Source organism: Narcine bancroftii, chromosome 11, assembly GCF_036971445.1.
Source record: "Narcine bancroftii isolate sNarBan1 chromosome 11, sNarBan1.hap1, whole genome shotgun sequence".
NCBI classification, from domain to species: domain Eukaryota; kingdom Metazoa; phylum Chordata; class Chondrichthyes; order Torpediniformes; family Narcinidae; genus Narcine; species Narcine bancroftii.
This window is the reverse complement of record NC_091479.1, coordinates 87,981,956-88,006,824: the sequence shown is the minus strand read 5'-3', so window position 1 is coordinate 88,006,824 and position 24,869 is coordinate 87,981,956. Positions and strand designations below refer to the sequence as shown.

The 24,869-nt window shown below is 38.7% G+C and overlaps 1 protein-coding gene and 1 long non-coding RNA gene across 5 annotated transcripts in view; one reads left to right on the top strand and one right to left on the bottom strand.

The window, feature by feature from the left end:
- Positions 1 to 18,523, top strand: part of cped1 (cadherin-like and PC-esterase domain containing 1) — a 166,865-nt gene extending 148,342 nt beyond the window's left edge. Inside the window, exons 21-22 of one of the 2 annotated variants that reach the window (XM_069903911.1) lie at positions 16,362 to 16,508; positions 17,634 to 18,523. In XM_069903911.1, coding sequence (XP_069760012.1) covers positions 16,362 to 16,508; positions 17,634 to 17,867 — 381 coding nt within the window. In that variant the 3' untranslated portion in view covers positions 17,868 to 18,523. The remainder of the gene's footprint in view (positions 1 to 16,361; positions 16,509 to 17,633) is intronic. The other variant, XM_069903913.1, reaches the window with a different exon arrangement.
- The window catches only part of LOC138746097 (uncharacterized), a 158,172-nt gene that overhangs the window by 98,516 nt on the left and 34,787 nt on the right, over positions 1 to 24,869 (bottom strand). The gene's annotated exons all lie outside the window — the stretch shown is intronic.

The window sequence follows — 24,869 nt, the reverse complement described above, 5'->3', positions numbered from 1 at the left end:
ATACAGAAAAACCCCTGGTATCCAGCGCCTACAGGGATTGTGGATGCCGGATATGCAAATTTTTCAATTGAATGAGACATTCTTACAATGCCTAACTTGTATACATGCATTAAAATACATGGTTGAAAAAACAAGACAGTGCAAAATGTAAAGTAATTTGAAAAAAATCAGTATTGTAGCCCTTAATTATGTAAGGTTCACTTTAATCAGGTGATAACTCACAAAATGGCGCTGTAACAGCATTGCATTAGCCCTTATGCTAAATGTGCCACCATCATAATTAACCCCCCCAACTTAACAGAAAACCCTTACTAATATACTTAATACTAATAAAGATAAAGGCTCTTAGTAGGCAGAGATAGGGAGTTACTTAGGGAGAGCGGCATCACCCAGTTCTTCATCCTGGCACCACTACTCTATTCAAAAACAACTTTATTCAAACAGCTGCTGCAGGTGGGGCACGACCAGGCTGCTCTACTGGCTGAATGCTCCCATCTTCCCCAAGGCATGGAGTCTTGCTTCTGAGAACTTTTACAATTGTAAACTTTTATTTAAATTTTTATTTATTTTTATACAATCTAATTATTTCTTTATTTATATCCTGTTTTTTGGCCAGTTGGTTGGGTTGCTGGTTGCTTGGATTCTGGATACAGGGATTTTTACTGTACATGGGACATTAAAAAAATGAAATAATGAGCAAAATGAGATCAACTTAACATGGAACAAATACTTGTCTGCTGCTCAAAAATATTGGCCATGTCTTTGTGATTATATTTTTCCAGTTAAAATATTTCAGCTTGGGGAAGAGAGGGTGGTGGGGAATTTTCTGCCCACCTTTCTAAAGTGTTGCCACTTGACCCCAGCAGAGGTCAATTTGTGATTTGACACAGAATGACGCCTTCACAAGAATCGAAATGTAGATGAGATAGGAAGTCACTACAAGAGAACTCTTCTCCTTTACACTGGAGAGACTGGGCGCAGACTGGGAGATCACTTTGTTGAGCACCTTAGCTACATCCACTACTATAGTGTGGATCTCCCAGTGGCCACCTATTTAAATTCCCTGTCCCATTCCCTTGCTGATGTGCCTGTCCATGGTATCATGCACTGCCAGTCTAAGACATCTGCAAAATGGAGTAACAACGCTCCATCTTCCATCTGCACCCTTCAACCAGATGGCATTAACGTCAACTTCTCTGGCTTCCGTTAACCCCTCCCCCCCCCATTCTTCCCCTGTCACCTTTCCCCCAGCTCAAACATTCTCTCGTTTTCCCTCTTTCTCCTTTCCTCTTATCATATCTGATTATTGTTGGCCTTGACTCGTCCCCCAACCAGCCTTGTCTTCATTCTAACACCTGTTCTTTACTTATTCCTCGAAGGAGAGCTCAGACCTGAAACGTCAGCAATATATCTTTACCACCTATGGAAGCTGTGAGACCAGCATTTCTGTGTGTGTGTTTTACTACAAAGGAGCTGTAAGGCTCTCTCTCTAGAAAACAAGTTGAGCATGATTAACACAATATTATTTCAATGCCAGCAATCTAGGTCTGAATCCAGTGCTGGTTTTAAGGACTTTGTAGATCCTCTCCATTTCTGCATGGGTTTCCTCTTGGTGCTCTGGTTTCCTCCCACCCTTCAAAAAAGAGGGGTTGTAGGTTAATTGGTCTATTTGGGCAGCATGGGCCTGTGGGCCGGAAGGGCCTGTTACCATGCTACATGTCTAAAAAAAAACCTAGTGACAATACCACTCCTTCCCAGAGCCATTTAGGTATTTGGGGCAAGGGAGATTGAAGTGCTAATGGTACCTGGGCTAGCAGCCACCTAGAAAATTCTGTTTGTTTATTAAGGGAGGAATAGAAACCATCAGCACTTCAAAGGAAAGGTATTTCAGATAATGAGATAGTAATCTTGCATTTTCTACACTTCTTAATCTAATCATGATCCCATTCAATTTTAAATGGTATTATAGAAGAGACTCTCTTCCTCATATTACATTTTAGAACATCAACCATTCATTGATTAGTTACATAAACATTAAACCCAACTAAAACTGCTGCAATGGCTGGGCTTATGTGCTTGACTTAAAGGAAGGAATTCTACAGTCTCACTCCAAAAAATAACGTACTGTGGGTCTTACTGTTAATCCTTTAAACTTCATGCTATTTCTAGGAAATACTGATTTGTGTTTCACAAAATTTAGAACCATAGAACACTGTAGCACAAAAACAGGCCCCATCAGCCCTTCTAGTCTGTGCCAAACCATTTTTTTTGCCTAGTTCCACTGACCTACAGCCAGTACATATCCCTCCATACCTCTCCCATTCATGTACCTTTACAAATTCTTCTTAAATGTTCAAACTGAGCCTGTATTCACCATCTCACATGGCAACTCGTTCCACAGACCCACCATTCTCTGTTTGAAGAAGTTCCCCCTTACATTCCCCCTAAATTTTTTCCCTTTCTCTCTTAACCCAAGTCCTCTGGTTTGTATCTCACCTACCTTAGTGAAAAAAGCCTATCTACATTTACCCTGTCTATCCACCTCATAATTTTAAATACTTCTATCAAATCTCACTTTATTCTTCTACTCTCCAGAGAATAAAGTCCTAATCTGTTTAACCTTTCCCATAACTCAGTTCCTGAAGTCCAGGCAACATCTTAATAAATTTTCTCTGCACTCTTTCTATCTTATTGATATCTTTCCTGTAGTTAGGTGACCAAAATTGCACACAATACTCTAAATTTGCCCTCACCAATGTCTTGTACAACTTTACCATAACATTTCAGCTCTTATACTCAATACTTTGATTTATGAAGGCCAATATGCCAAAAGCTCTCTTTACAACCATCCACCTGTGACATCACTTTCAGGAAATTATGTATCTGTATTCCCAGATCCCTCTGTTCTACCTCATTCCTAAGCCCTCCCATTTACTGTGTACATCCTTTCTTGGTTTGACCTTCAAAATACAACACCCCACACTTGTCTACATTAAATTCCATCTTCCATTTTTCAGCCCATTTTTCCATCTGGTCCAAATCCCTCTGCAAGCTTTGAAAACCTTCACTGTCCATAATGACTCCATCTTAGTGTCATCTGCAAACTTGCTGATCCAATTTACTACCCCTGATCCAGATCATTGCTATCGATGACAGACAGCAGTGGTCCCACCCCTAATCCCTAAGGCACACCACTAGTCACAGGCCTCCAGTCTGAGAAGCCGTCATCCATCACTTCTCTCTGGCTTCTCCCATCCAGTTATTGTCAAATCCAGTTCACTACTTTTCCAAGAATACCTAGCATTTGAACCTTCCTGACTAACCTTCCACATGGGACATTGTCAAAGGCCTTACTAAAGTCCATGTCAACAACATCTACAGCCTTTCCTTCATCGACCTTCCTGGTAACCTCCTCGAAAAATTCTGTAAGATTGGTCAAACATGACCTACCATGCACGAGGCCATGTTGACTATCCCTAATCAGCTTCTGGCTATCAAAATCATTGTATGTTCAATTTCTTAGACCACCTTCCAATAATTTACCTACTACTAATGTCAGGCTCACTGGCCTACAACTTCCAAGGTTACTTTTGGAGCCTTTTTTTAAAAAAAAGCATGGAACAATGTGAGCTACCCTCCAATCTTCCGGCTAAGGACATTTTAACTATTTCAGCCAGAGCCCCTGCAATTTCTATACTAGCCTCCCTCAAAGACCAAGGGAATATCTCGTCAGGCCCTGGGGATTTATCCACCCTTAAAAGAGCAAGCGCATCCTCCTTTTTAATCTTACAGGTTCCGTGACCTCACTGTTTGTTTTCCTTACTTCCCATGACTGTGCCAATTTCCTGAGTGAATACTGATGAAAAAAAATTTAAGATCTCCCCCATCTCTCAGCTCCATACAAAGCCAACCACTCTGATACTCAAGGGGACCAATTTTGTCCCTTATTATCCTTTTGCTCGTTATATACCTGGAGAAACCCTTAGGATTTTCCTTCATATTGCTGCCAAAACAACCTCGTCTTTTATTTTTTCCTTCCTGATTTCTTTCAAGGTTTATCTTGCATTTTTTTATACTCCTCAATTACCTCATTTGCTCCATGTTGCCGATACATTGCTCTCTTCTTCTGAACCAGATCCTCGAAAACCAAGCTTCCTTGTGCCTGCTAATCTTGAATTTAATCCTGACAGGAACATACCAACTCTGTACTCTCAAAAATTTCATATTTCTATATTAATTTGGCATTTTTGCAGTGATTTATGCTCTTTTCCGCATCCAGTAACTACCTGAGCAAGGTGGGGTGCACAGATCAAAGGGGCCGCTATGTTAGATAGTTGGAAGCTAATAATGCTTCACACACTCCTTTGCTGTCCATATTTTTCACTTTTGGGACCCACAACTCTGTGTGGAAGAACTTGAGGACCCCTTTAACTCTTGCCCCTCCCACTTAAAGCTCTGCTCTGACTTCCATAATCTGAGGGGGGGGAAAAGTCTTCAGCATTCTTAATTTTTCATTGCAATTCGACCAATCAGTTTGCGGTTCAACATGATAAACGATACACTCACTGATCAAATGGAGCAGTAAATTAAACTTATCTGCTGTCTTCCTTATGCTTTATTGTTACATATTTCATTGATAGGTGTGTTTTAAGTGTTTCAGGGACAATGGACATCTTTGTATTCAAGAGCAGGGAATTTAATTTAGGTCACAAAGAAAATTATATTTCTTAGTCTATAATAGATTTCTCTCTTCAAGAGTTTCCATTAACACAGGATACATGAGAGATTGCTTGACTTAAAACAAAATTTTTTTATGAAGAAAAGGTTAATAGCTTTACTTTGACATTGTTCTGCTAAATGCAATTATGCATCTGGTTCATTAGAAGGCCATATTTACTGGGTCTTTTTGGTTGAATAAGTAAATACAGAGAGAAGCATTTTTCATCAAATTCAGCAGGTAGCTTAATAGAGCTATGCTATATTTCATTAAGGTAGCAAAATCAGAGCCTGTCCATTTAAGACCATCGTGATTTTACACTAGCAGTTAGGAAGGCATTTGGTGAGAAAAGCTATTCATCTCAACTTTACTCCCTTTTTTGCATTAAAAATTGAGAGGAAGGTATCTAACTGGTAATGTGATTAACAGGTTCAGGGATATCCAGAAGGTAGTCAACTTTGTCTTGCTAGCAAGAAGGAATTTAGTTCATGGCTAATCTTTTACAGAGCAGAACAGCAATATCAACAACTTCGTTACAGGTCCATGTAACTTGTGGCACAACCCCACATTAGGCACAACCGTGGAATTTATTCTCGCCACCCCCAACCCACATCCCAATACTGGGAGAAACAGGTACTACTCACCTTGAACTATTTTCCTTTCAGCCTCTTCTGCTGTAATCCAACAATTTGTATTGAACAAATCAGTCCAATGTTCCATAACTCCATTAAAGAAATTATTTTGGTGTCTTTCCACTCTACTGTTTATTCCGAGTGATATTTGAATTTCAGTGGTAACTGACCTACTGTTAACCCTCACCACTTCTTAAATCAGGCTACTATTACACCAGGTTGAGAGAGTAGTAAACTTTAATTCACCGTTTGGTCATGGACAATGCTGGCAAGCATATATTTATTCTCCAGGTGCAATTCCTTTGAGAAAATGATGAATGGTGAGTCACTTTTTTTTTCAAAAAAAAAAACAGCTCTGTTCCTGGTTGTTCCTAGTCCTGAAACCAAGATATTCCAAGACTTAAAGCCTGAGGAACAAAATGTATCCAAGTCAGAATGTTCTTGGTGATGCAAGCTAATGGTTTTGGAGATGCTGGCAGAGCAGCTTCAGCAAGTAATTCCAATCAATTTTGTTTCATAGAAATACACTGCAATTCACTAGGTTTGGGATGGTGTATAGAGTGCCAACAAAATGGGCTGATTTGTCTTCAATAGTGTAGAATTGCACATATCCAGACAAGGTGGGTCTTTCGTCATGATCCTGGCTTGTGCCATAAGGATCATGGAAAGGTTTTGAGGAGTCAGCTGACTCATTTACTAAAAAAATAACCCTTCTCCAAACTGGCTGTGATGCCACAGAATATTTGAGATTGGTGTAGTGGGGAATCAGTGGCAATTGTCAAGTGTTTAACCACCTACACTTATGTAGGAGATGGCTGTTGCCTGGCACACGTTAAACCTTTTTCTTTCCACGATACCATCGGTACTTTGTGATTGGTGAGGGATTGTTTAAGGTGGGATGTGAGTGGGAAGGGAAGGTTGAGAATCACTGCTCTAGACCCAATTGTTTCTGAAATATTTTGCTTGAGAAAAATTGTCATTGCCCCATTTCCTTTGGAGTTATAAAACTGTTCACACAACGAGTCATTAGGTATGATTAAAACAGTAGTTTTCAAACTTCTTTCCACCCACATAACACCTTAAGCAATCCTTTACTAATCACAGGGCACCTATGGCATAGGGAATACTTAAAGTGGTATGTGAGTGGAAAGAAAAGGTTGAGAATCACTGTGTAAGACAATGCCTGTTGCCTGGGGGTCTCTGCACTCAGGCAGAATGACTATTTGCAGAGGTGCTATAAATGGAATTGAGCAACAGGCAATCAGCAAACATCTGAACTCGCAACCTGACAAAGTATTTGGTGAAGGACCAATGTGGAATTTCAGTTTGTCCTGATGTACAATACTCTTTCGGAAACAAATTATTCAGAAGCAAGGCTGAATTAACATAGTAGCGAGAGTAGCAAATGCTACGGCCCCCACGTTTATGTGCTATGAATTATGAGAAACATTTTTGTTTTCATCTTTGTGCAGCGGCTATCAAATTCCACTGATAGTCTGTGTAAGTCACCAAATTTAAAGGTGATAATTGGCTAAAATCGCTAACCTTAAATTTAATCGGGGTTATTAACCCAGACTATCCCTGGCATCTCGCGCAACAGCTCAATGCAGGAGCATAGCCACTCTTGGTTAACAATAATCCCCCATGCAGCTTGAACCGCTCTGCCAGTGTCAGCTCCAAGGAAACACACAGCAGTTCCAGCGGTGTGGGAAATTATGGGTAACCAAGACAGACATTGATCCCGCATGCTGCCGTAAGTTTTGTTTTAAAAGGGAGGTCACATCCCCCACTCCCATCCAGCTGGGCAGGGAGAGGTCGCGTCCCCCATCCCTGTCGAGGGCAGGGGAGTAATTTCAGTGTAGGTGTTTCCCCTCACTGTGCATGTGCCAACTGGCACTATTTAGGGCCCCTTTAAAAATATTTGCTACAGGCCCCGCAATACATTAATCTGGCACTGTTCAGAACTTAGATATTAGTCCAAAACTGTGTTGTCAGTACACAGCCTTACCAACAGGACAGTTTGTGTTACAGAAATTCACCCTGACAAATATCACAAATGTGACAGATTTATTCACTGAATTTGTGAGAGCAAAAGATCAACTTTTTTTTTCCAAATTCGCTTTTCTTGATGCATACACATATAATGTAGTTTCACGTGATATGGCCTTTCCAGGAACCCATGGAAAGTGCCTGACATACATAGCATACACATGGAGAAATGAATAATTAATGTTTTGGTTTGGGACCCTTCATTGGGACTGCACTGAGAAAAGATCCCAACCTGAAATGCTGACTGTCCAGTTCTCGCTCCAGCTTCCCTTGTTCTCCCCACATTCTTCAACCCAGCTACATACTTGGGCCGATTTATGGTGGCCAAATAACCTATGAAGATTTGAAATATGGGAGGAAGCAGAAAACCCATGGGGTCACTGGGAGACAGTGCACACAGCAAGAGAGGTCAGGACTGAAGCAAGGTCAGTTGAGCTGTGAGAGGGTAGCTCAACTAAGTACAACTGTGCCACCTAGCAATGAAAACCTTTCCCTTCTTCACCATGAAGCTGAGACTTTGTTCATTTCTTTGGAATATCAATCAAAAAGTTTCAGTTTCCACTCAAAAACCATCAGCAGAGATTTATTAAATTAATTCTCCTAACTATACTCATCTTTAACCTGACGCCATTAGTATTAGAAGTATGAAAAGTAGTACAGTACATCATTCATTGCAAGAGAATAAATTTACGATGCTGATATTAATGCAGTGAAACAATTCATTATTTTAAATTAATTAAGCCCCTGCCAAAAAGGAATCTTGTAAGCATTTTGAAATTTTTGATTATTGCCTCAAGTGCACAACACTATTCCAGCGAAAGGATTCAAAACCTGCTCTGTCCGTAATGTTACGAGCCCAGAGGTCCCCAAAACCCAGCAGCATTAGAAATTCACCAAGACAAATGGTTACTTAAACAAAAGTTGCTTTTAATTATCTTTAAACATAAAAACAGGATCAAACTTTAACTTATTATTATTACCTTAACCCCCTTTCTAATTCTAAGCACATGTGTATATGTTCAAGAAAGTTCTTTGATTCACAGTCCAATCTCACTTCTCACTCCTCCAAGTTCACTGGTATCAGGCAATTCTTATACCGTGCACAGAATTTAACATTTATGAATCTTCACCAGGCTCTGGTGCTTAAAGGTAAATGGTTACCGCTCATGAAGGTTCTCGTTGGTTTCAGGGATTTGTTGCTTGTTGGGCATGCACACAAATTGATTTCCCCCCATCAGCCACTTCAGTGTCTTGCCGAAGAAACTTGCCCTATCATGGGTTTTCTAAATGATAGCCTCTTCTTCCAGGCCACCACAGAGTTCCTCTTGTTTCCCTTATTTCAGGATAAACACTCTAGCCAGCCATTTCCTCTTAGAAGGACTACAAGGGTTTTGAACAGGCTGAACTCAGAACTCACAACCTGTCTTCAAAATAGGATTTTCAACAAGCCTGCCATGTTGCAGCCTCCAAAAGCTATTGTAGAACTGGCTTCTCTCTCTCTCAAAAAGAGAAATCCTGTTTTTTTTCTCTCTCTGCTTGTAAAAAACCAAAACCCCTCCCCAAGGCTCTAAAAACCCAATCCTTGAAAGATCTTAACAGCACTTGAGCCCAGACTCTGATCGATTTGCACTTTTTTCTGAAGTTCCTTCCAAAGCAATTTCATTGTCTTTGCAAAGGCACTGGTGCCTCAATGTCTCACTTTCAGCAAAGTTCTTGCATTTTAAATACATCTTTTATGAAGTGTTACTCTGTTTGTGAAGTGACCTACACACTAAACCCCCACAATCTCTCTCTTTTAAGCCCCTTTCACACTTGCAAGTGATCCCATGAATCAAATGCCAATCGGCCTTTAAAGTGCCAAGTGTGAAAGAAAAATCAGCTCAATGCTGGCATCAGATGATGTAATCTCACGCCAGGGATTGACTGCCTCTACCCCTAGTACAATCCCAGCAGATGCTGGTGTTTCAATCAGGCAAGTGTGAAATGGGTAAATGCATCAGTAGAAGGTAGAACAGTCCTAACCCTGGAGATGGCTCCTTGCAAGTGTGAAAGCATTCATTGTCCCAGTTAGGAGTAGTCAAGTGTGAAAAGGCAAACCCCCATTCCTATCCTGGGACACTGAATGGCCAATATGATGGGATGCAAATGTAAAAGGGGCTTTAAAGTCATATATTACCCCATAACAATAACAAGTTTGTGTGTTCCCCCAGAGTCTGCATGGGTTTCCTCCAGGTTCTCCGGTTTCCTTCCACCCTTAAAAACATACCAGGTTTTAGGTCAATTGGCTGTAATTGGGTGGCACAGGCTTGAGGGCTGTAATGGCCTGTTACCATGCTGTATGCCTAAATTTAATATTTACTTTGATAAAATTCAATAAACTACATAGAACTTGAAAGTTCCACTGTTTAGAATCAATGAGCAAGGCTGGAAAAATTGGCTACATATTTTAAAATTACAGTTATGCATGAAACATTATTACATTACTGAATAACCTGATGAAATGGACTGCATAATCACACATATACAGGCTGTCACCTGACTGGAGCCGCTATTATTAATTTTCATTACAAGTTCCATACGAATACAGTAATGTTAGAATGTGAATGCTCCCCTGCAAGATTGAAACTTTGTACATCTTATTCCAACAGAACCAAATGCATTAAATATTTTAAAAAACAAGTTGGTATCAATTACATAAATCAGAAAAGGGTGAGGTCCCGAGTGAATATCGGGAGTTGGGAAGGAATCTTTAAAAAAATCTCAAAGGTGGTAATCTCTACTTCGCACCAGTGAGGGCAAGAATAAGAAGTTGTGGCAGATGAATGTGTGGCTGAAGAGTTGGTGCAGGGTCCAGGGGTTCAGAATAGTGGATCATTATGTTCTCTTCTGAGGAAAATACAACCTGCACCAAAAAAAATGGGTATGGGTTGCACCTGAACTAGAGATGGACCAATATCATGGCGGGCAAATTTACTCGAGCTGTTGGGGAGGGGGGAGGTTTAAATTAGTTTGGCAGGGGAATTGGAACTAGATTGAGGGGGCAGAGAATAGAGCAGATTGCAGAAAGGTTAATGCAATATTAGGAAGGACAGGCAGTAGAGGAAGTATAAGTGTAGTCATGGGGGGGTGGGGTTTGAAATGTGTATATATATCCAAGTAAGAAGTACTGTATTAGGAATAAGGGAAATTAACTTGGATCAGCATGTTGAATTATGATAGACAGGGACGGCTGATGCAAGGACAGGACAGGATTGCCTGATGTAGTTTCCAATGTTTTGATGTTTTAAAAGGGATAGGATGGGAGGTAAAAAAAAGGATGGTGGGGACGAGTGACATTATTAACCAGGGCTGGTATCACAGCAGCAGAAAGGGAGGATGTTATGGAGGGATTATCTACTGAGTTAGTGTGGGTGGAAGTTAGAAATAGGAAGGGAGCTATCACTGTATTGGGAGTAGTCTATAAACTCCAAATAGCTCTTGGAACACTGAGGACCAGATAAATCAGCAGATTTTGGAATGGAGCAGAAATAATAGTGGTGTTGTTATGGGAGACTAAAATTTACCAAATATTGACTGGCATCTCTCTACTGCAAGAGGGCTAGTTGGGCAGAATTTGTCAGGTTTGGCTAAGAAGGATTCCTGACACAGTATGTGTACCAGCCAAGAGCTGGAGATGCCGCACTAGCTCTAGTACTGGGTAACGAACCTGTCAGGTGATAAACCTCTTGGAGGGGGAGCATTTCAAGGAAAATGACCACAACTCCCTGACCGTTAGCATCAACTATGGACAAATATAAACAGACAAAATGGTGAAGTGTGGAAGGGCCCAATTATGATGGGATGAAGCAGGAACTGGGGAGTAAATTGGGAACAGATGTTCTTGGGAAAATGTTTAGAGAAGAGTTGCACAGGGTTCTGGATAGGTCCATCAGTATCTTGAATGAGTACACTCAGCAGCAGAAAGGTTTCTGATATTCTACCGTCAGGCACCCAATGCAGAAGGTGGGTGCATCCTGACAGGATGATTGCATCCTTGTTCAGGGATGCTGGTGACATGCCAAATTTACTCGAAATAGAGGTGCTAGTGCACTTACTTGGCCATTGCTTTGATGTGAATGGAGCAGTTCGAGTTACTGGAGAGGTTTAACCCTAGGAACTTAAAGCTGAGTACTGTCTCCACCTGAGCACTGTTGAGGTGGATCAGGTATTGAGTTCCACCTCTCCTCTGGAAGTCTACAACCAGCTCTTTGGTCTTGATAACATTGAGGGAGGAATGGTTGTCGTGGCACCAAGCCACCCTCTCTTCTGCACATCACTTTGATGTTCTTTGCCTCTAGCAAAAATATCTGTGCCTATTATTTTGAAAAAAATAATACTCCAAAATTATTCCCTTTCTTAAATTCACTTGCTGAAAAGTGAAGTTACAGTTTTTGCTGGGCAAATTAATCAATTCTGATTCACAGCCAGAAAAAAAAAGTTCAGTTCTTCCAAACCTTAAGAAATGAGCATACCAAATATTAATGGATGCATTTATATTGCAATTGAATTCCATTTCATGTCATGGAATTGAAGTGGTCTTTTACACTTTGTGTAATCATAGAGTGGCTCATGCTTTAAGGTAGTAAAACCTCCCACAGTTTCACATAGCAGATAAATTACAACAGCAAAGAGAAGAAAGTGGCGACAACCTTGAGGAAATCCTTAAGTGCAGCTTCAGTGTCTCACAACACTTACAACATACTTTGCATATGCCACCTGGTCATTTCATAAGCTACTGGATACTCTTTCATTGAAGCTTAAGGCTGATGGAATTAGACCTCGGGTATCATTTCAGGAGATTAAATATTTAACCACTGTGTGATCCAAACCTTTGAAAGTCTCAAGGTTGCAACTGGAGATTTGGCAACAGGTGTGGCAAACGGAAGCACTAATGGATTTAAGGTCCAATTAACAACATCGTCGTTTCATGGAGCAAAGTTTTCTGTTCACCTTAAGCCCTTCAACATGTTTAACTTATGTAGTACAAAACAAGGTCCAGAATCTGAAGTATTGCTGGCATCAGACTCTGCAGTTAATTCATCAAACTGAGACACGTTTCTCTCCTGCAGGAGATGGAAAACAACTGACAGGGGCACACCGATCACTTCTATGCTATAATTACTGTTAAGATTTTATGCACTAAAATGTAGAACTGTCAAGGAATCTCTTGACGAGTTTAAAAGGAGTCCAGCAAAGCCTGCAGAAGATTGCTCAGAGGATTGCAGAACTTGGTTCATTTTACAAAATCACCATGTGCACATTAAAAAACATTTTCAATGGTTTGAATTTTCCTTGCAATCTAACATAGTAAAAAAAGAAACAAAAGCAAGAGACCATTCAGCCCTTCTGCCTGCTTCATTATTTGATAGGATTGCAGCTCAACTTTTATCTCAGCACTTCTCTGTGGACTTGGTGAGAACGTTGGTGGAGCACTTATAAAGATTAAAAATAAAATGTACAGTGGACTGAGTATGTTTGCCTTAAAATATCATCCAAGGGTCACACTGAATTTGGGTACAAGCCTTAAGCATCTTTATATAACTAGACAGCCGTGATAGGAGAAAATTAGGCATGCTTTGAGGTGAAACTGACCAACAGTTAAATTTGGAGAATGAGGGAATGGATGGTGCAGGAATGGAAACTGAACAAGCAGGACGTGACATTAGTTACAGTAGTTTTTGGGATGCAATGAGAAGCACAGAACACAACAGCACAGGAAACAGGCCATTCAGCCCATCAAGTCTGTGCCAAAACATAATTCGGCTAGTCCCACTGACCTGCACCCATTCCATAGCCCTGCCAATCCATGTATTATCCAATTTATTCTTAAAACAGAGTGAGCCAGCATTTACCACATCAGATGGCAGCTCGTTCCACAATCCCACCACTCTCTGAGCAAAGAAGTTCCCTAATGCTCCCCACAAACCTTTTCCCTTTCACCCTAAAGCCATGTCCTCTTGTACTTATCTCTCCTAATCGAAGTGGAAAGATCTTACTTACTTTTACCTTTCATAATTTTGTCTCCCCTCATCCTTCTATGCTCTTAAGGAATAAACCTCCTAACCTATTTAATCTTTCCTTGTATCTCAACTCCTGAAGACCCAGCAATATCCTAGTAAATCTTCTCTGCACCCTTTCAATCTTATTGATATCCTTCCTGTAGTTTGGCGACCAGATTATTGCACACAATACTCCAAATTTGGCCTCACCAAGGTCTTGTATAACCTCACCATAACATCCCCAATCCTGTACTCAATACTTTTTTTTTGAATATTTGATTTTAAAATTATAAAACCATAATAACATCAATTATAATAAAATTCATATACAGAAAATATGTTAATAATAACACCCCCAACCTCTTTCTCCACTAATACCCACCCTCCTTCTCCTATATCTACCCAATAAGAAAGATCACCAGAAATGAATTGAGAGCTCAAATCTTCAAACCAAGAATTTTTAAAATGGGCTCCATACTTTTACAAAAAAAAAACTTGTCCCTCAAATTACATGTTATCTTTTCAAGAGACATTCCTAGAGACAGAATAAACAAACTGGAGACCAACTGTTCTCAATGCTTAGATTTATAAAGGCCAAGATGCCAAAAGCTTACTTCACAAACCTGTCTACCTGTGACACCACTTATAGGGAATTATGTATCTGTATTCCAACATCCCCTTGTTCCTCTGCACTCTTCATTGCTCTACCATTTACTGTGTTCATCCAACCTTGGATTGTCCTTCCAAAATGCAACACCTCACACTCGTGTGCATTAAATTCCATCTGCCACTTTCTGGCCCATTTTTCCAGTTGGTCCAGATCCCTCTGCAGGCTTTGAAAGCCTTCCTCGCTGTCCACAACATCTCCAATCTTAATGTCATCAGCAAACTTGCTGATCCAATTTCCCACATTATCATCCAGATCATTTAGATTTTGGAACAATGGAACTAACTGCACAGTAGCATCTGCAGAATACCTCTGTCAGTGGTTAAACACCAATAACAAACAACAGCAGGCTTTTTGAGCAATGACAATGATGTCACAAGTGCAAAATTCACCTGAAATAATGTTTATTACTTACCAAGAAAAAACTTGATCTCTGCTTACAAAAGAAGACCACCTCCCCACCAGCGCCACCGTTCCAACACCTCCCCACTGCTGCCGCCAATCCCGGACTATGGCCCACAATGCTGCCCAGGAGCCCGAAATGACTTCTTTGATGAGGACGGCACCACACCCGAGCTGGAGAATGGAGACTCCGGCTCCAACCGACGCTGAAAACTTGGACCCAGCTTCGTTTGGCATCTTCCCGGCCAGAAGCAAATATTGTATTTTTTTTTAAACTGTTATTGTAATCAAGCTGGCACCAACACAGCATCAGAGCCCCATATGGGCAAGTCAGGTATTGAATTTTTTTTCATTTGTGATGTCATGTTGGAGCTTTAAAAGAATTGGTTTTTGAAACTTCAGATAATAGGTACTCAACCTGTATCTAAAAAATGTGAAAGGAAAGTTCTAAGGTGATTTCCGTGATCAGCAGCCCAAAATCTATAAAATACACTCAAAAATGTTCAGGAAGAAAAATCTTCCAGTGAAATTTAACCTTTGAGTAGGTTATTAATCAAATATGAACACAATGTTTATCCTCTGCATCCCATCCAAACTCACCCATTCTTCCCTATAGTTGGTAATAGATTTTTCTCAAATAACTTGGGATTTAAAATTATCACTATGCTGTAAATTGGGTGACAGCATCAGATTTTCAGGAATGCTATATGGAGCCAACTTCTCCACAGGGTAAGAAAAATGAAAAGCTAATCAAAATACACTGGATTTGTAAAACTGCTTTGATTTATTTTGGTTGATGGGTGTAGAATTTCCACTGTAAAGCTCCTGCATTTCAAGGAAGTGATTCAATGCCATCATTTTATTGCATCGAGAGATTCCTAGTAGCCAAGGTAGCTTTAACATTGTGCAAACAAAACAAAAAATGGCAACACTGCCACAGCTGCTGTTATGCTGGTGCAGTTACAGGAGAATAGGGAGCAAAGACACAGCACTGCTCAACAGGGTCCTCATGCCTGGTCCTGATGCCAATGGCCCTGTACAGATTCTGAACAGCGTTAAAGGAGCTGGCTGGTTTTTATTAAAAGAAACTCTGCATCCACGATGGCAGCACCTGTGCTGTGCACCGAGGGTGGGGGGGGTTATAGACTTTGGGGAGCAGGCTGACTGGCGCAGGACACCAGAAATGGGGAGAACACACTCCGTTGAGAAGAAGAATGGGAGATGACCCTACAGGGAAGGTAACCATGGCAGCAGACCATTGAGAGACTCAGCGCTGATGGGCCCACACAGGCAGTGGGCTGTTGGCAACTTGTGGTTGAAGAACTCACACAGTTCTTGTGGCTGCTTGGTGCTGGAGACTGGTTTATGGGAACCAGGATTTAAGAGCGTGCAGAGGGCAAGAAGGGTTCCTGAAGGGCCTTGGGCACTGAAGGCTTCGTGACAGTATTGGAAGTTTGGACCTGGAGCTCAGGTCCATCGGCAGATGGATGGATGAAACAGGAGTTAGTGTCACTGCAGAGGTTGCGGGAGTGCTGGAGGGACTCTTTTGCTTCTCCATCTCGTATTATTAGGGGCACCGGACAATGTTCAGGGCGACTTCTTATTTGCCTTACGGCAGACACAAGTATATCATGTATATTACATTTTTATGTATTATGTGCCAATGAAAGGAATCTTAAACCTTGAACATTTAGAGGAAAATTTAAAACTATTTCCAAATAGATGAATAAAAGTTTTTTCTATTTAATCCTAAGGTGAATTACAAAATCACTTTCAAATCCAAATTTTAGTTAATATGCTAAAAACTCAAGACATTCAATATGATTTTCACAAGCTTGACATTTTTCTTATTGTAGAAAGAAGTCCAACATTTGTGGAAAGAAAATACAGAAATACTCTCTGAGGCAAAGCACTATGGTTTTGATGTTCTTGATACATTTAGTATCACTATGGGACGTTACAAAGAATTTCTTCAGGGCAAGTGTGCATGTCATTTTCATGAGGTAACTTTTGCGTTGTTTTTTTTTAAATGTTTCTGCTAAGGTTTTTTCAATCAAAATATTACACTGGGATGTTAACTATAGTTATTGGTTAGATTATTTAACCAGACAGATCTCCAATTTATTACCATACACAATATAGCTTATTCAGCTAATTTAGATACTTCGGTGTCATCCATACGTTGTAGAACTCCTACAAAATATTGGGTCATGATTAACAATTTGCAGACTTCCAAGAAACCCCTTGTCGTGACTTCATCAATGAGACCAACAAATTAATTACCCACGGCAATCATCTCTTCCTGGATTCTTTTGGGTCTTTTTCCATTTCATTGCTACTCCTATGTCAAAGTTGGATATGAGTTGGCTTTCCCATAGTGGAGTAAACCAACACATCAAAGGTGAAAACGTATTGAATTGAATGGATTATGAAATTGTATACAAGGGAAATATCAGAGAATGGTTTTGATCTATTGGCCTCTGGGTTATGGGCCCAGCACACTTCCGCTGTGCCACTCTGCTACTCTCAGGAGGAACTTTTTTAAAAAAAGTTGTAAATTTAACAGTTTCGCCTCTGAATGAATGCCAAGATCATTATATTTGCTTTTCTGCCATAACAGGCAAGTTAGTAGAAAATAAAGAAGAAACAAGCATCCTAGGAAAGAGGTCGGTAGGTTAAAACGGTTGAGGGAACAAAGCAGAAATAGTAATTCACCCCAAAAGAATTTTAGGGATTCTATAATGTTGAAGTTACAAAAGGGTAATTAAAATAAAAATGAGTAATACGAACTGACCAAACATTGATATGGAATTGGGAGGGATAATTAGGTCTCCATTCACCGATGGGCATTATCAATAAAAGGCAGTGACAAGAGAGATAAAAAGATGACAGATGGATATTACAAGAATTAAAATTCAGAGCCCAAACTCTAGCAGCTTAAATCACTCCTATACAAACAGGATGTCATTGATGCCAGGTTACCTTTCAAATCTCAATAGCATAAGAAAAAATTGCATTATTTTGGTAAGAGCGGAAGTGTCTTGATTTGATACTGTTTGAATCAAGAACGTCAAAAATTAACACATTCCTTTTGAAATATACAAATGAATTGTTACTTTCCTTCTCAGGTCACCAGATCCGAATACTCCAAATCAACAATACATAAAAAAATGAAGCATTTAGCACATTTCTTCACTGGAAAAGACAAATCAAACCAGAGCAACCATTTAGCACTACACAATGTTTTGTCTGCTTTTAAATCTCACTATCACGTCAAAGGTCCTATAAACCAGGCTTATTCAGAAATTCTTCTCAGCAGAATCTGTGTTAACAGATTGAATATTCTGAGAACTCAACAATAAAAAAAAAGACACTTTTTACAGCTTTAAGATTTGCTGCTTCCCTGGAGATTAGTGCAAAATACCACACGGTAGGTATTCTATTTCTTTCTGATTGGCTTCAGATCCTACCACCAAAGACATGTGACACTTTTAAAATCTTTATGAAATTAATATGTGCCTCTGCAAATGTGAGGATTCAGAATGGCAGATGGAAAACCAGAAAATTGATGTGGCTCACTGTCTGGCCAGATGAATTGCATAAACAGCTGTGGGTGAAATGAAGTATTTTACACAAGATTAAGTACATAAGAGACTTGAAGTCCTTAAATAAGCCAGTTAATCCTTACTGTGCAATATTCAGTCACTATCTGCACTATTTTTTTTTGCTGGATTTGTGAATAGCTTTTATTTTTATATGTATCATTCATTAGAAATCACATTCCCCAGATATTGCTGGTGATATCAAATGATATATAACCTCACAAAGCCTGCGTTTATGCTGCCAGTTTTTGACAGGCCAGAAAATAGTTTAGAAATGCTGCCTGAATTCTTAAATGTCTTAAACATATTTTACATAGAAAATGTTCAATGTTTACAAATTTGTGGTATTTTTGTACATCTACTTTTAATACATTTATGTATTTTAATTTTTTTCTATTAAAGTCAAAAATGCTCAAGTTTGTGATGGAGATTACATTTTAAAAAAAATCATCCATTGTTTCTTTATTCCTATTTTTCAAGTTCACCAACGTTCTGTTGCTGTTAATACCTTTCGATAAATTTTCTCACAATCTTTGCAACATCCTTAACAAAAAAAAGTAGTGTTTGAATAAATTAAGGAACTTCACTTAATTTCCCATTGTAAATTGAATGTAACAATTGAAGTATCTATGTTATCTATGGGTGTAACATGGAGAACTAGAGACTGTAAAACAAACAAGATGCATGAGATATATTCCTATTTTGCACCGGGCCCAAACACACACACACACACACACACACACACACACACACACACACACACACACACACACACACACACACACACACACACACACACACACACACACACACACACACACACACACACACACACAGTTCCTGACATCTTGGATAGGGGAACACTTACTGACTGGGAGTGAAAGATCAGCCAGTGTGGACAGGCAAGCAAAGGTCGAGAGAGAATCAGGACACTGCAGGAGTTAGGCATACTGTGGAAATGATCACTTCGACATTATCATAAGTGTGCACCAAATGGAAGAAAATGGATTCTTCAGACTCCTCAGAATCAACACAATTAACATCAGGCCCTCGAAGTAACACCAAATCCTCTGGGTACCAAATTCTTCTGTTGTTCCATTAGAACTCATTCACCAAAACAATATTTAGTGAGAATATCTCAGGGAAGGAACAAAGCCTTCAGATCAGACTGGGATGCACATTTTAGATTTATCAGGGAAGGAAACTTACAAAGCCCAGTGCGTTAAATTACATGCAGGAAACGCAATAAGTCAGTCTGAAGTTGAAAAATAAATTTTGTTTTAAAGAAATAGCATTTTCGTGCTGACTTTCATAACCCCATTATATCCCGTGGCAAAAAAAAACCATCTGAACTGAAGATTACATTTCCTTAAACAAAAGCAAGCTGCCTCCAAAGGAACTCAGTATATATTTAATTATAGCACCTCACCAAAGAGAGATGATGGGCAGGCAGAAAATCAAATTTAGACTTTACTCCAGTTAACAGGGCATCACTTTAAATAAAAATCTGCTCTCTTGCTGTTTCACCAGGTGTAGCAAATGGGAGAAAATCAGATAGGGAAGATCCAATGCTATATGATAAAACTGGAATGAATGATTGCAATCACACAGAGATCCAATATTACAAGAGCAGGAAAAAGGAAATGAGTTACAATAATCTCCACATAGCATGAATGTTATCCCAGTAGTTTTGCATACCTTACCAGGGTAGGAATATTTTATTTCCCACCACCCCCCCCTCACCTCAACTCTATCTTATCCCGAGGGAAGTCACGTGATGGAGTAGTGGCCGGACGGTGAACTCCAGCCCGCTCCAGAAAAGTCAGAAAAAACAAAGGAAAACACAAAGGCACAGAAATAAAAATTAAAGAAAAGTGAGTATAAAGGTGGAAAGAAGATGGCGTCAAAAAAAGAAAAATCGAAATCAACGGTAAGAAGAGAGGAAGAGAAGACAACGGAGGAAGAAGGAGAAGACCTTACCTGTTCGAAGAGGCCCGCGGTGGAGAGAGAAACCCGCTCCCTCAGGTCGGTAGAAAGTGGACTACAAAAATGGCTCGTTGAGCCGAGTAAAAGTGCGCAACCGCGCATGCGTGAGGAGTCGCGCATGCGCGGTGCGCATGAAAAAAAACACACCGACGGGAGGGGTGACCAGCTGGGGAGTCGATCTCCACAGCTGGCAACGACAGCTGCAGAACACCTGCAGCAAGAAGAGAACACAGAAGACAATGAAAACAAGAAGAGAAGAAAAGGGCAACAAAGAAACAACAGATGGACAACCCAGAGGAAGAAGAAGAGGAAGAGTACAGTGAAATAGAAGAAGGGAAAGGCAAGATAAAGGATATACTTTCTCTTATTAAAGAATACATGGAGTCATTTAAAGAATGGCAAACACAGGAATTTAATGATTAAGAAGAAGAATAAACAACACAGAAGAGAAAATGAATAAAATAGATATGACCTTAACAGAAATGGGAAAGAAAATGGACAAGATGGAAGAGCGGGAAGCAGCAGTAGAAATGGAGGTAGAGGACTTAAAAAAGAAAAAGAGGAATCTAATAAAAAAGTTATAGAGACACAAGAACTGTTAGCTCAGAAAATAGATATAATGGAAAATTATAACAGAAGAAATAACAAAGATAGTGGGCCTTAAGGAAGATGAAGAAGGCAAGAATATGAGAGAGTTTATAAAAGATTGGATCCCTAGGATCCTAGGATGTCCAGAACTACAGCAAGAAATGGAAATAGAAAGGGCACATAGAGCATTGGCCTTTAAACCACAACCACAACAAAAACCAAGATCTATTTTAGTAAAATTCCTAAGATATACTACAAGAGAAAAGGTACTGGAGAAGACAATGGAAAAAGTAAGAGAGGGCAACAAGCCACTGGAGTACAAAGGGCAAAAAATCTTCATTTATCCAGATATAAGTTTTGAACTCCTGAAGAAGAGAAAGGAGTTCAATACAGCAAAGGCGATTTTATGGAAGAAAGGGTATAAATTTATACTAAAGCATCCAGCGATATTGAAAATATTTATTCCAGGACAACAAAACAGACTATTCTCGGATCCAGAAGAAGCACGAAAATTTGCAGAACAATTACAAAATAGACTGAGGGATGAAGACGTGTAATGAGAGTAAAAATGACCACGATTTATATGTATGTGGGTAAAGAGGTATATGTGTGTATATGTATAATGTGCATACGTGAATGTATCCGTATTTAGAGGAAAATATAGATAATATAGACAAGAATTAATAAGGGAAGGAAATGGAATAGAGGGAATAAGGAGGGAACTAAAAGAGTGACCTTTGTTACATATGAAAAGTGAAATCTTTTCTGGGGGGGCTGGGTGGGGAGGAGTTGCGGTCACTGCAAAATCAGCTGACGCTTGCGAATGAATTCGCAAATCCAAATGGAGAGGGGAGATGTGGTTGTCCGACAAGGGATAAAGGACAACTCAGGAGGGGAAGGGGAGATTGGGGCTAAAGAAGTTTTAAATAGGAGAATAAGGAAAATGTTTGATGTTTTAGGAATGTTGTCTTATAAAGGGTTTAAAATAAGAAAACAGAAATGGAAAAGGAGGAAAGGTAATGATGGAAAAACGGAAAGGGAAGATAAACAAAGTATAAAATGGCTACGTTGAACTATATGACTTTAAATATTAATGGAATACATAACCAAATTAAAAGGAAGAAACTGCTAAATTTACTGAAAAAAGAAAAAATTGATATAGCATTTGTGCAAGAAACACACTTAACTGAATTGGAGCACAAGAAATTAAAGAGAGATTGGGCAGGACATGTAACAGCAGCATCGTATAATTCAAAAGCAAGAGGAGTGGCTATATTAATTAGTAAAAATGTGCCATTTAAAATAGAAGAGGAAATAATAGATCCAGCAGGGAGATATGTAATGATAAAATGTCAGATATATTCGGAGTTTTGGAATCTACTCAATGTATATTCACCTAACGAAGAAGATCAAAAGTTTATGCAAGATATCTTTTTGAAGGTAGCAAATACGCAAGGGAACATATTAATAGGAGGGGATTTCAACCTGAATTTGGATTCAAATATGGATAAAACTGGGAAAAAAAATTAACAGAAAGAACAAAGTAACCAAATTTATAATTAAATCCATGGAAGAAATGCAACTTTTGGATATATGGAGGAAACAACACCCAAAAGAAAAGGAATATTCATATTACTCGGCTAGACATAAAACATACTCAAGAATAGACCTATTTTTGTTATCAGCTAGCAAGATAGAGTAAGAAAAACAGAATATAAAGCTAGAATACTATCGGACCATTCACCCTTAATATTGACAGTAAAGCTAGAGGACATCCCTCCAATAATGTATAGATGGAGATTAAACCCCATGTTACTTAAAAGGCAGGATTTTAGAGAATTTATTGAAAAACAAATAAAAATGTATTTTGAAATAAATACGGAATCAGTGGAAGATAAGTTTATACTATGGGATGCAATGAAAGCATTCATTAGAGGGCAAATAATAAGTTATGTAACCAAGACGAAGAAGGACTATAATCAGGAAACAGCAGTTGGAAAGGGAAATAGTAAATATAGAAAAAAAAAATTAGCAATGAAGGAAGATACAACTAAAAGAAGAGAATTGGCGGATAAAAAAATAAAATATGAAACACTACAAACATATAAGGTGGAGAAGAACATAATGAAGACAAAACAGGAATATTATGAACTGGGTGAAAAAACGCACAAAATCCTAGCATGGCAGCTTAAGACAGAACAAGCTAAGAAAATGGTATTGGCATCAAGGAAAAAAGACAAATTACATATAATCCAAAAGAAATTAAGGAAAACTTTAGAGAATTCTATGAACAATTATACCAAACTGAAAACAAAGGGAAAGAAGGGAAAATAGATGAATTTCTGACTAAAATTGAACTACCAAAACTACAAATAGAGGAACAAAATAAATTAACAGAGCCATTTGGAATAGTAGAAATACAAGAGATAATAAAAAAATTACCAAATAATAAGACACCAGGAGAGGATGGATTCCCAATAGAATTCTACAAAACATTTAAAGACTTATTAATTCCGCCCCTCCTGGATGTAATCAACCAGATTGATGAAACACAAAGCTTACCAGATTCATGTAAAACAGCAATAATTACAGTAATACTAAAGCAAGGGAAAGATCCACTCTCACCAGCGTCATATAGACCAATATCTTTACTTAACACAGATTATAAGATAATAGCTAAACTATTAGCAAACAGATTAGCAGAGCATGTACCGAAAATGGTAAATTTAGACTAAACTGGATTTATCAAAAAAAGACGCACAACAGACAATATTTGTAAATTTATTAACTTAATTCATGCAGTAGAAGGAAATAAAGCACCTACAGTAGCAGTTGCTTTAGACGCAGAGAAGGCCTTTGACAGAGTAGAATGGAATTATTTGTTCAAAGCATTGCAAAAATTCAGTTTACCGGAGAAGTATATTAATTGGATTAAAGCATTATATAAGGGACCGTTAGCGAAAGTGACAGTAAATGGACATGTATCAAAGCAATTTAACTTAAGCAGGTCAACACAGCAGGGATGCCCACTATCACCTTTATTGTTTGCGTTAGCTATAGAACCACTAGCAGAATTGATAAGAATAGATAATAATATAAAAGGAATAAAAATAAAAGACAAGGAATATAAAATCAGTCTATTTGCGGATGATGTTATAGTGTACTTAACAGAACCAGAACTATCAATAAAAGAAATATATAAGAAATTGAAGGAATATGGAGAAGTGTCGGGTTACAAGATAAACGTAAATAAAAGTGAAGCAATGCCTATGAATAATGCGGATTTCTCAAAATTTAAGAAGGAATCTCCATTTAGATGGCAAATACAAGCAATAAGATACCTAGGTTTACAAATAAACAAAAATCTCGGCCAACTATATAAACTCAATTATTATCCACTAATGAAAAAATTACAGGACGATTTAGAGCATTGGAAAGATTTACCACTAACACTAATAGGAAGGATAAACTATATTAAAATGAACATTTTTCCAAGGATATTATACTTATTTCAGGCATTGCCAATACAACTGACAGAAAAATTCTTCAAGGAGTTAAAGAAAATAATAAGGAAATTTTTATGGAGAGGGGGGAAACCTAGGATAGCACTAGATAAATTAACAGAATGGTATAAACAAGGAGGCTTACAACTGCCAAACTTTAAAAATTATTATAGAGCCGCACAATTAAGATACCTATCAGATTTTTATCAAACAAGGGAAAAACCAGACTGGACGAGATTAGAATTAGATAAAATAGGGGAAAAGATACCTGAACACATATTATATAAATGGGATGAAAAATTGGTACAACATAGAAGTTCTCCAGTATTACATCATCTCCTCAATATTTGGAAGAAGATTCATGTAGAAAGAAATAAAACAAATTATCAATTACCAAAACTAATATTGACGCAAAACAAGTTACTCCCTTTTACAATAGATAACCTTTCCTTTAGAGAATAGGGAAAAAAGGGATTAAAAGAATAGAAAATTGTTTTTCAGGAAATAGATTCTTATCCTTTGAACAAATGAAAGATAAGTACAATATAACTCAAGATACAGCGCTGGCATATTACCAATTGAGATCCTACTTGAAGGATAAATTAGGAAGCAGTTTGAGTTTGCCAGAGGCAAGTAACCTTGAATATGTGATTACAGATACAATGATAATCAAAAGATTTATAAC